This window comes from Geotrypetes seraphini, chromosome 2, assembly GCF_902459505.1.
Source record: "Geotrypetes seraphini chromosome 2, aGeoSer1.1, whole genome shotgun sequence".
Lineage (NCBI taxonomy): Eukaryota > Metazoa > Chordata > Amphibia > Gymnophiona > Dermophiidae > Geotrypetes > Geotrypetes seraphini.
In genome coordinates this window covers 263,982,946-263,997,787 of record NC_047085.1, presented here as the reverse complement: position 1 = coordinate 263,997,787, position 14,842 = coordinate 263,982,946, and the positions used below count along the sequence as shown (strand labels likewise).

The following is a 14,842-nucleotide window of genomic DNA, read 5'->3' as shown; positions in this document are numbered from 1 at the left end:
AGAGTTCAGAAGTATTGTGATGACTGGGCAAGTTAAAATGAATGTTGAAGTCTCCAAGGATAACGGAATCTGGATAATTAATATTGAATTCTGAAATAGTAGAGATAAGAGTTGAGAGAGAGGTCTTGTTGACTGGAGGGGGAAGATAGATTAGAAGAAAATTAAAAGTGTGTATGAGTTTAATGGAAAATGGAAGAATTTCAACCGGGGAGGTGGCAGAGAAGTTAGAAGAATTAGGCTGGAGGGGAATAGAAGTATGGTAAATAACAACTATTCCACCTCCTTTTTTATTCAAGCGAGGTTGAAAGATAGACTTGAAATTGGGGGGGCATGCTTGAGTTAAATAGGCTTCTTCTCCTTGAGCTAACCAGATTTCAGTGAGGCATAGGATTTGGAGTTTGTGTTGGATGATAGTGTCATAAATGAGGTGATGTTTGTTTTTTAGGGATCGTACGTTCACTAAACCAATGTTTAGTTTAGAAAAAGAATGAGGTGGGGTATTAAGAGAGGTAAGAAAGGGACAAATTGGGATGATGGTGTACGATCTAGTCCGTATTTCAGTAGAATAGGGGATTTTCTTAAGAGGTCGGCGGCCCCAAATGGTGGTAATTGAGGACATTATTTTGTTGTTAGTAGGTTGAGAGATAGAGAGAGAATGTTGTAATGTGGTGTAAGGTAGTGGATGAAAGGTAGAAAGGTTAGCTATTAAGAGTAGTGTTATAAGTAGAATAGAAGTAAGGAGAAATATGTTGATAGTGGAGACTTTATTGAGAAAGTGAAATGAGGCATAAAGGAGCTGCATGAAGGAGCGCATAAAGGAGCAGGACCTGCTCCTTAGGTGCGCTCCTTTGGCGTGCGCCGCAAAGCAGGGAGATTTAAAGGAGACTGAACTACCGGTGGTGGATAAAATTGAAATGGACAATCATTAGAAAAAAAAAAAAAAAAACAAGGTAAACTACAAACTTAATAAATAATGAATAGAGAATTTAGAAAGAGTAGGAGGAAATAGTCATGGAAAGGTCAAACACAGAAAATAAAATACAGACAGACATGGAAATTTAAGATAAATAATAATGGTACTAACTGTTTTGAAGTAAGTGAAATTTAAACAAGTTAAAATAAAACTTGAATCAGTATTTTAAAAAAAACACAGAAAATCAGGTTAAAACTTTAGGTAGAAAGACAATAAAACAAGTTAGATCTTAAAAGTTTCTAGCGTTGGCTGTCGGTGAGTCAGCAAGCAATAGGTAGTGAGCCAGTTTTGGGATAGAATGTTTAGTGCCCCGTACTTACTCTACTTTCCCATTCTTACTTCACTGCTCTCTACTTCCTCCTGACCTGACTTGCCTTGTCCCCTACTATTTCCTCCCACATTAGGTTCTCTCTCACTCTGCCTTCGTCAGTATCCCTCTACTGCAGGCTAGGATCACCTAGCCCTCATATCTCCTAAGATTTATCACACACTGGTGGATGCAGCAGGTAATCAATTATATTCTAGAGAATGAGACGGGGACAAATTTTTCCCTATTCCCAGAAGAACTCAATTTCCCTGTCCCGTCCCATTCCTGTAAGCTCAGCTTTAACCACACAAAACTCGAACACTTATGATTTTGAAGTGTTTGAGGCTTGTGCAGATGAGGACAGAGCTTGCAGGAATAGGGCAGAGACAGGAAAAGAACTTGCGGGGATGGGACGTGAAAGCACAGTTACTTACCGTAACAGTTGTTATCCAGGGACAGCAGCGCATGCTTACTGATGGCTCTTCAGACATGGCCGGAGATCGTGGCTTTCCAAAACCCAGACAAACTGCCAGGTTTTGGAAAGTCCATCCAGGAACCCAGACAGTTCTCTAAAAAGAGGACATGTCTGGGTTTTCCCAGACATCTGGTAACAATACACACAGCTACTCGCCATCTCTTTCAGCTCCTCTTCAGTCTGATGTTTGTGTCTGCCTGCTCTTCCGGTCTTCCAGATCAAATATTCTTCTGCCAAAAACCTTCCCCGCATAGCTCATGCTCTCTCTGAATTCTTCTCAGGAATTCTAATCAGTGACCCTTTTCCATTCCCTTTACCCCTTCTTTCATCTCCCACTACCTCTCTTTTTAACTTCACCTCTTCCTTGTCATGCCAATAAAGTTATCTGAATCTGCCTGTTCCTTTTGTCAGTGTCAATCTGCTACACTTGCCTTCCCCATTGGAAGCTACTAGGCTACAGCAACTCCTTCCTCCCCTGTATTCTGTTGGACAGACTTTGGGGGGGGGGAGCAGGAACTAGGACACAGAAAATTCTTCCTTCCTAAGTTTTCTTGCAGCTCTGCAGCATGGAGCTTGCTGCCACAGATCTATAGACATATAGGGAACCTACAGAGCTGGCACCTATGCCATTTATAATATTGGTTGCTCTTCTTTGAGCCTTTTCTAATTCTGCTATATCTTTTTTGAGATATGGCAACTAGAATTGAATACAATACTCATGGTGAGATCCAACCATGGAGCGATTCAGAGGCTATGATATACCTCTAAGATTTGTACAATAAGGTTTTACAGCCAACTGGAAGCAAAGATGTGAAGTCACTTTTTTATGCAAAGTTTTGCTATTTTTGGGGTGCAAATATCTTAGCTTTTTCCCTTTTTTATGTCATTTGAAAGAGCGTCTATTTTGCTGCAAAGGTCACCTGTTTCATGTTCTGTTGAAATATAACCTCAATAGTATGGGCTACTGCTCTTACCAGGCTGAGGTGCATTGGCATCTTCAGTAGCTGGGGAAACCCCTTTGTATCAGGAGGGAAAATTCATATTGATTCCTTACTGTCCAGTGTGTTTACAGAAAGTTTACCATATCGCATACAGTACAAAGCAGAAAGACAGTGATGGAAAAAAGCAGACCATAAAATTTAATAAGACTAGCAAACTTGAATGAATTCCAGGGAGCAGGTGCTAAGATGATTCAGGAGCAGAGGAAACAATTGCAAAGGGCAGCATACAATAACAACTGGCTGAAAGTCTCAGATGAGGAAGAATTTATTTTGCCATTGTAGTTTTGTTCTTCCTGTTTTATACTTCTACCTCAGTCAAAACCAGTACTAAACCAGGGGTGGGCAACTCTGGTCCTCAAGGGCTGGAATCCAATCGGGTTTTCAGGATTTCCCCAATGAATATGCACAAGATCTATTTGCATGCACTGCTTTCAATGCATATTCATTGGGGAAATCATGAAAACCCGACTGGATTCCGGCCCTTGAGGACCGGAGTTGCCCACCCCTGCCCTAAACCTTCGTCTATAAATTTTAGTAAATCCTCCTCCATATGCCCCTCCTCTCATATAAAACAGAAGAGAGCAACTCACCGGAAGGCATTCTGTGGCATCTGTGGGGTCACCAGTAAACAGTCCCAGGAGCGAGATGAATTATTCTGATACAGTATCATCCGGCCATCCTGTCTCACCTGAAGGCATGAGGTATATTCTGAAAGCGAGACTTCCCGCACGCGGTACGGATTCGACAGCAGGTTGGTCACACCACTCAGTGTGTTCACCAGACGTCCAAATAGATTCATCTCTGGACTTTCTGCAGAGAGGAGGAAAGAAAAAGCAAATTCAGGCCACACTTCCTCATCCATTCATCTCTCATGCAGTATGACAGCAGCAGTTCTTGAGCCAAGGGAAACCAACATTTGCCCCTCTCTGTTACCAGTACTACTTATTACAAAATGTGATTAACTGTCCTTCAAATTGAGGCTACCATAAAAGCCATTGTAACAGTGCTGCAGAAAACCTCTGTACTGCCTTTTCCAGACTAACAATCATTTGGCAAAACAGAAAAATAAACAAATTCTAGCAGTGTACAGAGCCGAGATCAGAAACTCTGGACAATGACTTCCCTACCTGCTTACAGAGTGCTTGAACCAAGTCCATCGGGTTTCACTTTCCTTTCTCTTAGCCTTCTAGTTTTGCTTGTAAATCACACCCCCTTCCTCTGAAGATGGAATGGCTTGAACAATGAAAAGGTCTGGTTAGGAGCTGCGCCTTGCCTGAATTAGCGATGTTTATTAACTGCCAGCTACCAACATGTCTGGCTGTACTTTTAAATGAGCAGTCCTGAAGCCAAGTGCAACAGCTCACCTTCACCTATAACCAGAACCCACTCAAGCCACTTGGGTACAGTACATCTCAAAGCCAGTCATTCAGAATCCTTGACAGGTGTGTTGCACAATGAAACACTGCACACATGTAACCAAAGAACCAGATTAATCTGCCCCTCTCCCCATCCCCCCCACACTACTACTACTACTATTTATTATTTCTATAGTGCTGAAAGGCATACACAGCGATGTACATTTTAACATACAATAGACAGTCCCTGAGCTTACAATCTAATTTAGTCAGGACATTTCAGGGTTAGGGAGATTATGGTAGAGAAAATGATACAGTGAGTATAGGTATCTGACAACAGCGAGTGGGAGTTAAGAGTTGAAAGCAGTTTTTAAAAAGTGGGCTTTTAGCTTAGATTTGAATACTGCTAGGGATGGAGCATGTATTGATTCAGGCAGCCTGTTCCAGGCATTCGGGTGCTGCAAGAAAGAGGGATGGAGTCTGGAGTTGGCAGTAGAAGAGAAGGGCACAGATAAGAGGGGCTTGCCCGATGTACAGAGATCACGGAGAGGAGCATAGGGGGAGATAAGTGAAGAGAGATATTGGGGGGCTTCAGAGTGAATGCATTTGTAAGTCAGCAAGAGGAGTTTAAACTGTATTTGAAAATGGATGGGGAGCCAATGAAGAGACTTGAGGAGAGGGCTAATGTGAGAATAGCGGCTCTATGAGTCGTGCAGCAGAATTTTGAACGGATTGAACAGGTGAGAGATGGGTACGCGGGAGGCCTGAGAGAAGTACAATGCAGTAGTCTAAGCGCAAGGTGATGAGAGCATAGACAAGGGTTTCAGTAGTGTGTTCAGAAAGAAGAGGACAGATTTTGGTAATATTATAAAGGAGGAAGTGACAGGATTTGGCGGTTTGTTGGATCTGAGCAGAGAAGGAGAGTGAGGAGTCAAAGATCACCCCAAGTTTGCAAGCTGACAAGACAGGGAGGAGGATAGTATTATCCACAGAAATAGAGAACGGTGAGAGAGGGGGGAGATGAGTTTAGGTGGAAAGATAAGGAGTTCAGTTTTAGCCATATTCAGTTTGAGATGGCGGTGAGACATCCAAGAGGCAATGTCAGACAGGCAGGCTGAAATACGGGCCTGAACTCCTGTAGAGATATCTTGTGTAGAGAGGTAGATCTGGAGTCATTACCATAGAGGTGATATTGAAAACCATGAGAGAAGATCAGTGTACCAAGAGAGTGGGTATATATGGAAAAGAGAGGGCCCAGGACAGAGCCTTGAGTTACACCAATAGACAGTGGGATGGCGGTGGAGGAGGATTCACCGTTAACATACGCTGAAGGTACGATGAGAGAGATAGGAAGAAAACCAGGAGACACCAGAACCCTGGATCCCAGTGAGGTGCTTCTCTGTCTCTCTCTCCTTCCAATCCCCCCCCCAACAGGATCGCACAACCTCTCTCTCCAGCTCCTGACTCTCCCACCTACCTCCTCCCTGGCTGCTGCATTGAATTTTTGAACAGCCAGTAGAGGCAACAATGTGAGCCTGCTACCGCAGGCCTGCCCTGAAGAAACTTTTCTGAAGCAACTTCCTGTTCCCACGTAGGCGAAACTTACAGAGAGGCAGTTTCCATAGCAGGCTGATGGCTGCTGCTGGCTGGTACAGCGGTCAGGAGGTACGTGAAGGATGCAGGAGAGCTGGCTAAACCTGAACAGACTCCCCATTTTTAAAAAATCATCCAGACAGTCCTCTAAAAAGAAGACATGTCCAGGTTTTCCTGGCCCACAAGCCTTCCCCCGACATCAATTCTGACGTCGGAGAGAATGTCTGGGCCAGCCAAGCAGCGATTGATCACGAAGACCATGCACCAGAGTCTTATACAGGGGCATCAATACCTCCTTTTCCTTCTGGCCATACCTCTTCCAATGCACCCTAGCATCCTTCTAGCTTTCACCATCACCTCTTCAACCTGTTTGGCCACCTTAAGATCATCACATACAATCATACCCAAGTCCCACTCTTCTGTGGTGCACATAAGTTCTTCACCCCCTAAACTGTACCATTCCTTTGGGTTTTTGCAGCCCAAATGCATTTCATAGCATTAAATTTTAGCTGCCAAATTTCAGACCATTCTTCAAGCTTTGCTAGGTCTTTCTTCATGTTATTCACAACATCCATCTACCCTATTGCAGATTTTGGTATAATCTGCAGAGGCAAATCTTACCTGACAGCCCTTCAGCAATATCACATATAAAAATGTTAAAAAGAACAGAACCTTGGGCCACTGGTAACATCCCTTTCCTCAGAGCAATCTCCACTGACCACTACCCTCTGTCATTTTCCACTTAACCAGTTCCTCACCCAACCCATCATTTTAGTGCCCATCCCAAGAGGACTCAGTTTATGTCTGTGTGGATCATTGTCAAGAGTAAACAACTGTTCCCTATTCACATTTACCTCCCTACTCAGGATCTTATAGGTCTCTATTATAGATCCTTTCAGCCATTTCTTCTCTTATCTTTCCAGCCTTTCCCTATATTAGTCATTCCATCACTTTAACATTCTGATTGCCCTTCTCCCTACCATTTCTAATTCTGCAATCTTTTTTTTCCTGAGATAAGATAACCAGAATTGCACACAGTACTTCAAGATACAGTTGCATCAGACTGATATTTTCATTCCCTTTCAAATCTAATAACCTGTATTTTGGAGGGAGGGGTTTTGTGTTTTTTTGGGGTTTTTTTTTTTACCAATAATGTACGCCCAGTTAAGGTGCCAAAATCTTTTCCTGCATAGTGACAGTGTTTCTGAGGTATTCACTAATCTTTTTGTGAAGAAATATCTCCTTCTAGTGCTCCAGAATCTACCAGTGAAAGGAGGGGCTGGATGATAACAAATAGCTGTTTTTATAACAGTTTCCATGCAGCATGTGTCTTTTGCTCCAGAGACTATTCATGTTGTTGTTGGCTTAGTAAACCGGGACTATTGTTGTTATACCAACCACCCTTTGGTGTCTCTGCAGGCAGGATAGGAAAACTGTGAAAAAACCTAACACCTCCTACCTATAGACTTAATCCAGGATTTGGATGCATCTGTTTTGTATCAACTATGCTTTTCCCCTCCCTCTACTCACACTCAATTTTAAGCAAATGCAATAGCTGTCATGTGGCATTAATTTGGTTCAGAAGTTTTATGCCATAATGAATTATTTCTATGTGGGCTACAATCTTTGTAGGATGAGATACCTTTTTACAAGAGCAACAACAGAAAATCTTTTGCTCCATATAAGAACATAAGAATAGCCATACTGGGACATACCAATGGTCCATTTAGTCCAGCATCCTGTTTCCACAGTGGCAAATCCAGGTCACAAGTACCTGGCAGAAACACATATAGTAGCCACATTCCATGCTACCAATCCCAGGGAAAAAAGTGGCTTCCCCCATGTCTGAGCTTTGAAGACTCCACAGACTTCAAGACTTCAGCCTGAAGTCACACCTGAAGAAGGAAGGAGACATATATATATCTGTATATATCCAGAGAATACTGTGACATGGAAAGTTCAAGACTAGAACTTCCATTAGACATTTTGGACCATCCCCTTTAACAAAGCAAGAAAAAAATGCTGATCCTTCATACTCGCACAGAAGAGAAAAAAAAAACCCAGACATGAAATCTTCACTAATGCTAGCCAAGGAAGAACAAGCTAACTCTACTCCCCTTTAGATCCTGTGTTAAAGCCCTAGCATTAGTAAAACCTGTGCTTGGTGTTCTTCTCAGCATCTGGGTTTCACTGCTAATACCTTTATAACCACTGGATTTAAACAAGCTTTCTTTCATTTCACTGAAATGTTTTGATGTGCTGAAGTCTATCTGAATCTTTGTGCACTAATTCCTCTCTTACAGAGCAGCCATAACTGTGCAGACCCATGCTAAGCTCTGTGCTAAGCCTCAGGCACTTTATTATATTGGTCTGTTGTCACACTCTCCCCATCTCCCTCTTTTCTTGCTATGTTTAGAATGACAGTCCCTCTGTGATTTGTAGTTTAATTTTTCCCAGCACAAAATGCAGAACCTCTGCTACCAAAGAAGTAACAGCAGCACATCAGATATTAAATGGAAACAGAAAGTTAATACAGAAAGCCTGAGGGGCATAATCAAAGGAAACGTCTAAGTCCGTTTTGGGCCTAAGTCGCTAGTCATCCAAAGTCGGCAGTATAAAAAGTCCATTCTCAAATAATACAGCCAACATTTTTTTCTTTTCCAAAAATTGTTTAAGTATATGTCCAGCCGTTTGATCGTCCAGACCGCTAAGTCGTCTATCTTTATACCCCATTCTCGTCCAAAAAGTCATCCAAGTCAAAAACGCCTAGAACAAGACCTTTTGGACGTGGGAGGGGTCAGCAAAGTGATGGACTGGACACCCAGACATGGCAACAGAGTAGTGAGGCACCTTACAGGGCACTGCTGCGAATGTTACAAAAAGTGTGCCATATAAACATATCACCAAAACTCCCTTATAGGTCATGGTGAGCCCCCCAAAACCTACTAGACCCACCTGTCTGCAACCTCAATAGCCCTTATGGCTGCAGGTGGCACCTATATGGCAGTACAGTAGGTTTTGGGGGGTGCACATGTTTCACCATGAATGCAGTGGTTATAGTACAGTGGTCTCAAACTCGCCAGGTACTATTTTGAGGAGCTCGGCATGTTTATCCTAATCACAAACGAAAAATAAAACAGTTTCTTTATCATATATCTCTTTAACTATAAATGAAAATATTATTATTAAGACTTAGCCAAAAGGAAAGATTTATAAACTATAAAGAGTTTTACCTCATGCAAAATTGTCATTTCTTTAATAAGACATTATCTATTTTTTCTGAGGCCCTCCAAGTACCTACAAATCCAAAATGTGACCCTGCTAAGGGTTTGAGTTTGAGACCACTGTTATAGCAGCTTATGGGTCTGGATCCTCCCCTCTATGGGTCACTAGCCCACCCCCCAGACTACTTAAGCCACCTCTTTGCTGCTCTACTAGGCTTTCCTATGCCAGGTGCTGATGTTCTGGAGGCAGATTTGTAAATTTTTATTCTGTTATTTTTGGAGGTGGAGGAAGAGGGGTCAGTGATCACTGGGGAAGTGTGTGGGGATCTGTACTTTGTGTCTACAGTGGTTATCTGCTCACTTGGATACCTTCTGGGCACTTAGACCTGGTTTTACATGGCCTAAGTCACAACACTAAATTTCCATCTAGGCAGTCTTGTTACACTTTCGGTTATACTTGCAGTATGACTAAAGGCCTCTTTTACAAAGGCGCACTGCACTAAAGGCCCCAAAGCCCATAGTGATTTAAAGGGCTTTGGGGCTGTTGCCACGCGGCAGCCGCTAGCACAGCTTTGTAAAAGAGGCCGTAAGTCTAGGCTGGCCCACGTCCCGCCCAGATCCCGCCCTCACCACTCCTCCTAAAACACCCCTTTTAGCTCTGGGTGTACAGTAACACTGAAAAGGCCTAAGTCATTTTGAGATATGACTAAAACCTGGTTCGGTTATCGGCACTTGGATGATTTGTCTTACAGATCGTCCAAGTGCCGATTTAGGCCGGTTTTTAGACTATTTCCATTTTGATTATGAGCCCCTCAATGTCCTCCTTAGAACAAACTGACTGCATTCTTTTTCTTTTAATGATGCACTCGTTATTTATGTAAAATCAGTCTCTGATTGAAGCGGTCTTAGGCCATTTGTTTTATCAATTTTCTTGCTTTAAAACACATTCTATAGAAACAATTAAAAATACAACAAATGTTTAGCATACTCATTACTTATAAACCAAATATACATACAACAAACAGTAGAAACACAAGTATTTGAGCAATTTTGTATAAAATAAAGTTCCCTTACTGCATTCTCTCCCATTTATAACAAGATTAGAAAATTCTAGTTCTGGACCGTTAATAATGTGGAATGTTCTGAGTGAGAAAAACTGGAATGTAAAGCATAATCTGACTGGTGGCAGGACATAATGTGCTGAACATATTTTGAGATGCACAAAAAAGTCAGTGAGTCTATCCCCTTACACTATCACACTTTTCAAGCCAAAAATTCTGTTTGTGTTCATTATTCACTCAGTTTCACAAGGCTGGCCCCATGCTATTTCCTTTCAAAAATGCTAACTCATGCCTATTGAGCAGCTGACATCTCCAGGGACGCTCACTCATTGGAAAGATGTGTTTACTTCATGCAGGCAATCCTTCTTGAGCTCCAACACAGATCTCAGAATCTATGGTAGAAAGCACCAAGCACTGCTAGCTAGTGCTTTGCCAGAGGTCCTCCCTCTGAGCCTGTGCTGCCCTATTATCCCAGCAGCATCTGTAATTTATTGTTGTGGGCCACTTTGAGCATCAGGGAAAAGCAGAACATAAATAAATCTCGATTAAACAGTCATTGTGCCTGAAAATTACACTATGTGTGTTCACACTGGCCTCATCTTACACTGTTTGGGTACATGCTGGTTGGCCCATGTTAACAGTTTGCAGATCTTCCAAGTCTCCCACAAAGGGCAGAAGTCCAACTTCTGTTCTCTCGCCCAAGAGCTGAAAACTCTCATCCACCCAATGAGGATCTGGGCATGTACTCAGGCTCATCCATTCCTGTGTGTGTGTACCATGAGCAAGGATAGAGTAAGTAATCCAGAAAAGGGGCGGGGAGGAAGAAATTGTCCCTTTTCTCCTAGCACTTGCTCCCAAGTCATGGCTCAGGCAACAATTGTCTATGAATCATGGGCAATGCCTTTCCATAGAGGGGAAGATCCAGGGCCACAGTGACTGTTTCCAATAGATTCAACTTTCTATGTGTCTGGCCAATACTATGATTTAAGTTGCAATATCCACTGGATCAGGACGGGTCACGCTGCAAGGTTGAAGCCCATTCAAAAAATTGAAGTTACACTAAGCATTGCAGGAGAAATACTGAGAGAACTTCAGGCTGCACTGGAGTCTGTGGCTAGGAAGAATGTTCCTTGGGGGGGGGGGGGGGGGAGGGATATGGAATGAGTCTTCCCAGCTGCAGATGAAGGAAATAGGGCCACACACTGATTAAAAATAAGTTTGTACAGGGGAAGGAGGAGAGCCATGAGGAACAGCACCGGGGAGGGGAAGAAAACCAAAGGAGAAATGGACAAATAGAACAAGGGAGTGGAATGGAAGCAAAGATAAGAAATGAAAATGCAGGAGAGGAATATGAGAGTGCTAAAAGATAAAAAGCTATGAAAGCAGAAGTGATTGTTATGAAGGAAAGAAATATGGAAGCTAAGAAAAATGGGAAAGTAGAGCAAAAAATACTGAGAATCAGACCGAGGATGAATGAAGAAGGCCTCATGATGGAAGGAGGAGGAGGGGCCCAGGGATAAGAGCAGAAGAGATAAACAGGAGTGAAAAGGGACAGAATTGGGAAGAGGGGACAAAATCTAGGGAAATAATGAAGGAGGCAAATAATAAGAAACTGAGAAAACATGAGAAATGAGAGAAGGAAAGGAGAAAAGGAAAATAAGACAAAAAGGGAAAAAAGATAAAAGAAAAACACATTAAGATACCTGTTCAAAAGAACTGAAACGGAAAATAAATTAAGACACATAGAAAAATAAGGTCAAGAAAAAATTAAAAACAGAGAGCAAGAAATAAGAAAATAGAAATCAAACTGCAAACAGGTAAGTTGGAAATTGAAATGCTAAATGATTGTAGCAGGTTTCCAGGTCTTGCTGCGTCTGTGTAGAAAGAACCAACGTTTCAGCCATCATGCTGTGGCTTTCTTCAGGGTCTGCAATATGTATTTATTTATATATTTATATATAGTGGGCTCACGGACCTGATTGAGAACAAGGCAGTCTGTGAGTAAAGAAATTTAAATTTTTTGGTGGGAAAGTTTGTTGGGGCAACCTGATTGAGAACAGGGAAGTCTGTTGGTTATGAATTTTAATTTTGGTGGGAAAGTCCATTAGAAACCCTAATTTTGACAAGGTTTCCTGCTTTTATTCTTCCTGTACTTGGCCACTAGTACAAAGCAAGAGGCTACCATAGGTAGGGGAAAATGGCTGTTAGGTGCCCTCTTCATTCCTGTTACCTACCAGTATAAATAATTTTTCTGGAAGGCTGAGGGGATAAACACAGAAGACTTCTTTTAAAAAATTGCACCTCTTTTGCCAAGATATTCACCACTTATAAGGGTGAGATTTTAGGATAGCATTGATTTCAATGCACAAAATCAAGGACTATAAATACTGTTTTGAGATGCCAGTTAAAAATCAGAACTGGCCTAAAGATTTCACTCCTGGGACTAGGTAACTTGACAGTTCAATTATATACAGTATGGAGAAGAAATACAAGATTTTGTTACAGACAATGAAGTCTGGTGTGTAGTTGCATATGCCTATTTGCCTCATATTACATTATAGCAGAGGAAATGACTTAAGGGTCAAAGTAACAGACTAAGAACCAAAAGAGCAAGAGGGTCAATTCTGCTCCGGGTTGTTTGTTCCTTTGCAATTGTTAATAAAGATAATTGGGGAAAAAAAATAAATAAACACCTTGGGCTAATCACTATCTTTTAAGTGCTACTGCATCAAGTACCCACCTAGCTCTATGGCAGGAGTAGGGCAACCTCGGTCCACAAACAGGCCGATGACGTCACATGTATTCTGGCGCGCGCGCGGGACACTGTCCTCCTCTGGTAACTCTTCCTCTCTACCTTGCTCCTGGTTCCTCTTACCCGCGTCCCGTCCACCCTGTGGCGCTTCCACGCTAAAGCAGGCGTGCTCCTCCCAACTGCAGGTCAGGAGGCGGGTTTTACCAAAAGGGCTAACCCGGCCGCTCAATGGAGAGGAAAAAATTCTCCGGAATCCAGTGTTGCCATTTGGGCGGTTTTCGAGCCAAACTGAGGTAGCTTTCAAGGCCGACGACGGGAATTTTTGGTGTTTGTGGTTATGGAATTGTGGGAAATTTTCTTAGAGTTTCTGCTGTTTTGTTTTGGGTTGGTTTTTGGTTTGTTTGTTTTTTTTGGGGGGGGGTGATATTATACACGTCCCAATACCTTTACTCAACCAGTGCTCTTCCGGCTGTCTCTCCGTGAATTTCAAGCCTCATTGTGGGGCTCCAATAACTTCCTCTCGTTGCAATCCAAGCCTCATTGTGGGGCTCCAATAGCATTTTTTTTCTAGGGCGTTCCAGGCCTCACTTTGGCGACCTCAATGTCTGTAGTTGCTTTCTGCAGTTAGCGCTCAGTTTGGAAACAAGAGAACAAAGTGTAAGGATAAATTGACTTATATTGTTGAACATCGAAGGAGTATAGGGATAGCAATTATCCTCTCACTATCCATATCCTTCCCCATATTCAGCACTTCTCCTGTGTGTCCTTTTCTCCCTGCTCCATCCATGGTTTGCATTTCTTCTCTGTGTCCCTAACAATGGCTAGCCTCTCTCACTTCCTTGCCTGCTCCCAGGTTCAACATCTTTCCCCCTCCCCTTTACTCCAGGTCTCTCTTTTTCTCTGCACCTCCTTCTCTTTGCTCCATGTCTCTCTCTCTCTTTCTTCTGCATCCTCCTCCTGCCCCCTGTTCACCCCTCCCCTCTCCTCCATTCCAGGTCTTTCTCTCTTCTCCCTGATCCTGCATCTCCTCCTTATCCCAGGACAAGCAGGCATGATATTCTCACATGTGGGTGACGTCATCTACGGAGCCCCAGCGCGGACAGCTTTTCAAGCAAACTTGCTAGAAGTTTCAAGTTTGCACACTGCACCACGCATGTGCCTGCTTCCTCGCCCACTAGAGGGCGCGTTCCACCTCGTGGTCCTCAGTTCATTTTTTTCCGCGGAGCCAGTAAGCCCTGTGGATTGTGAGCTCCAAAAACTTTTTTGTCGCCTGCTTCCTGACACCGCGTCTGATTTCTTAGGCGCTGTGCTTTTCGATTTTCTGTGTCGTTTCTTTATTCTTTTCTTTTCAAAAAAAAAAAAAATATATATTTTTTTTTCTTCTCGTTGGGCTCCGGGGGCTCCCGGAAGCCGTGGCTGCGGGACGTCGATCGTTCCCGGCCAGTTTCGTCGTTGATGTCCCGTCCTGTGACGGGTTTCAAAAAGTGCAGCCGGTGCGAGAGGCTGCTCTCCATTACAGACCCCCACCGGTGGTGCATCATTTGTCTGGGCCCGGAACACCCTACCACCTCGTGCGATCGCTGTTCCACCTTTCAGCCCAGGGCTCTCCGTCGCAGGAGGGCCAGAATGGCAGAGTTATTTGTGGCGGACCCCGTGGTGAAGGCCTCGACGTCGGCCTCGGCTTCGGCCCCGGCCTCGACCTCGGCCTCGACGACCTCGGGGCCCTCGGCCTCTCCTCGCCCTTCGACTTCCAAGTCGACCTCGGGAACGAAGACTACCTCGGGTAAGTCCTCCTTTCCATCCCCTACAGGGTCTGCAAAGAAGCCGTCCTCTGCTTCGACCAAGGCGGGTGGGTCGTCCTCGGCCCCGCCTCGGGCTCCACCCGCGCACGCCCCGAGGGAACACTCGAGACCGAGGTCGCCCTCCAGGGAGCATGCCCCGGATTCGGACCTCCCGACTTTCGTCGGGATCCCGGCTTTCCAGGACCTCCTCAGAGCGCTCATTTCATCGGAGCTGTCGGGGGCCCTGGAACAGCTGCAACGGGCTTCGACCCCGGCGGCTGTTGCCTCGGTGGCCTCGGCCTCGGCGACCTCGGCCTCGG

General features: G+C 43.8%; 1 protein-coding gene across 7 annotated transcripts in view; it reads right to left on the bottom strand.

Annotated features, from left to right (window-relative positions):
- Positions 1–13,274, bottom strand: part of PLA2G6 (phospholipase A2 group VI) — a 150,669-nt gene extending 137,395 nt beyond the window's left edge. For 5 of the 7 annotated variants that reach the window (XM_033929520.1, XM_033929525.1, XM_033929524.1 and 2 more), the window contains exons 1-2: positions 12,730–13,115; positions 3,347–3,566 (exon numbers count right to left, since the gene is read on the bottom strand). In XM_033929520.1, coding sequence (XP_033785411.1) covers positions 3,347–3,555 — 209 coding nt within the window. In that variant the 5' untranslated portion in view covers positions 3,556–3,566; positions 12,730–13,115. Of the gene's footprint in view, positions 1–3,346; positions 3,567–3,883; positions 3,990–12,729; positions 13,116–13,185 lie in introns of those variants that run through there. The other 2 variants (XM_033929521.1, XM_033929522.1) reach the window with 2 other exon arrangements.
- Between the last annotated feature and the right edge of the window lie 1,568 nt (positions 13,275–14,842).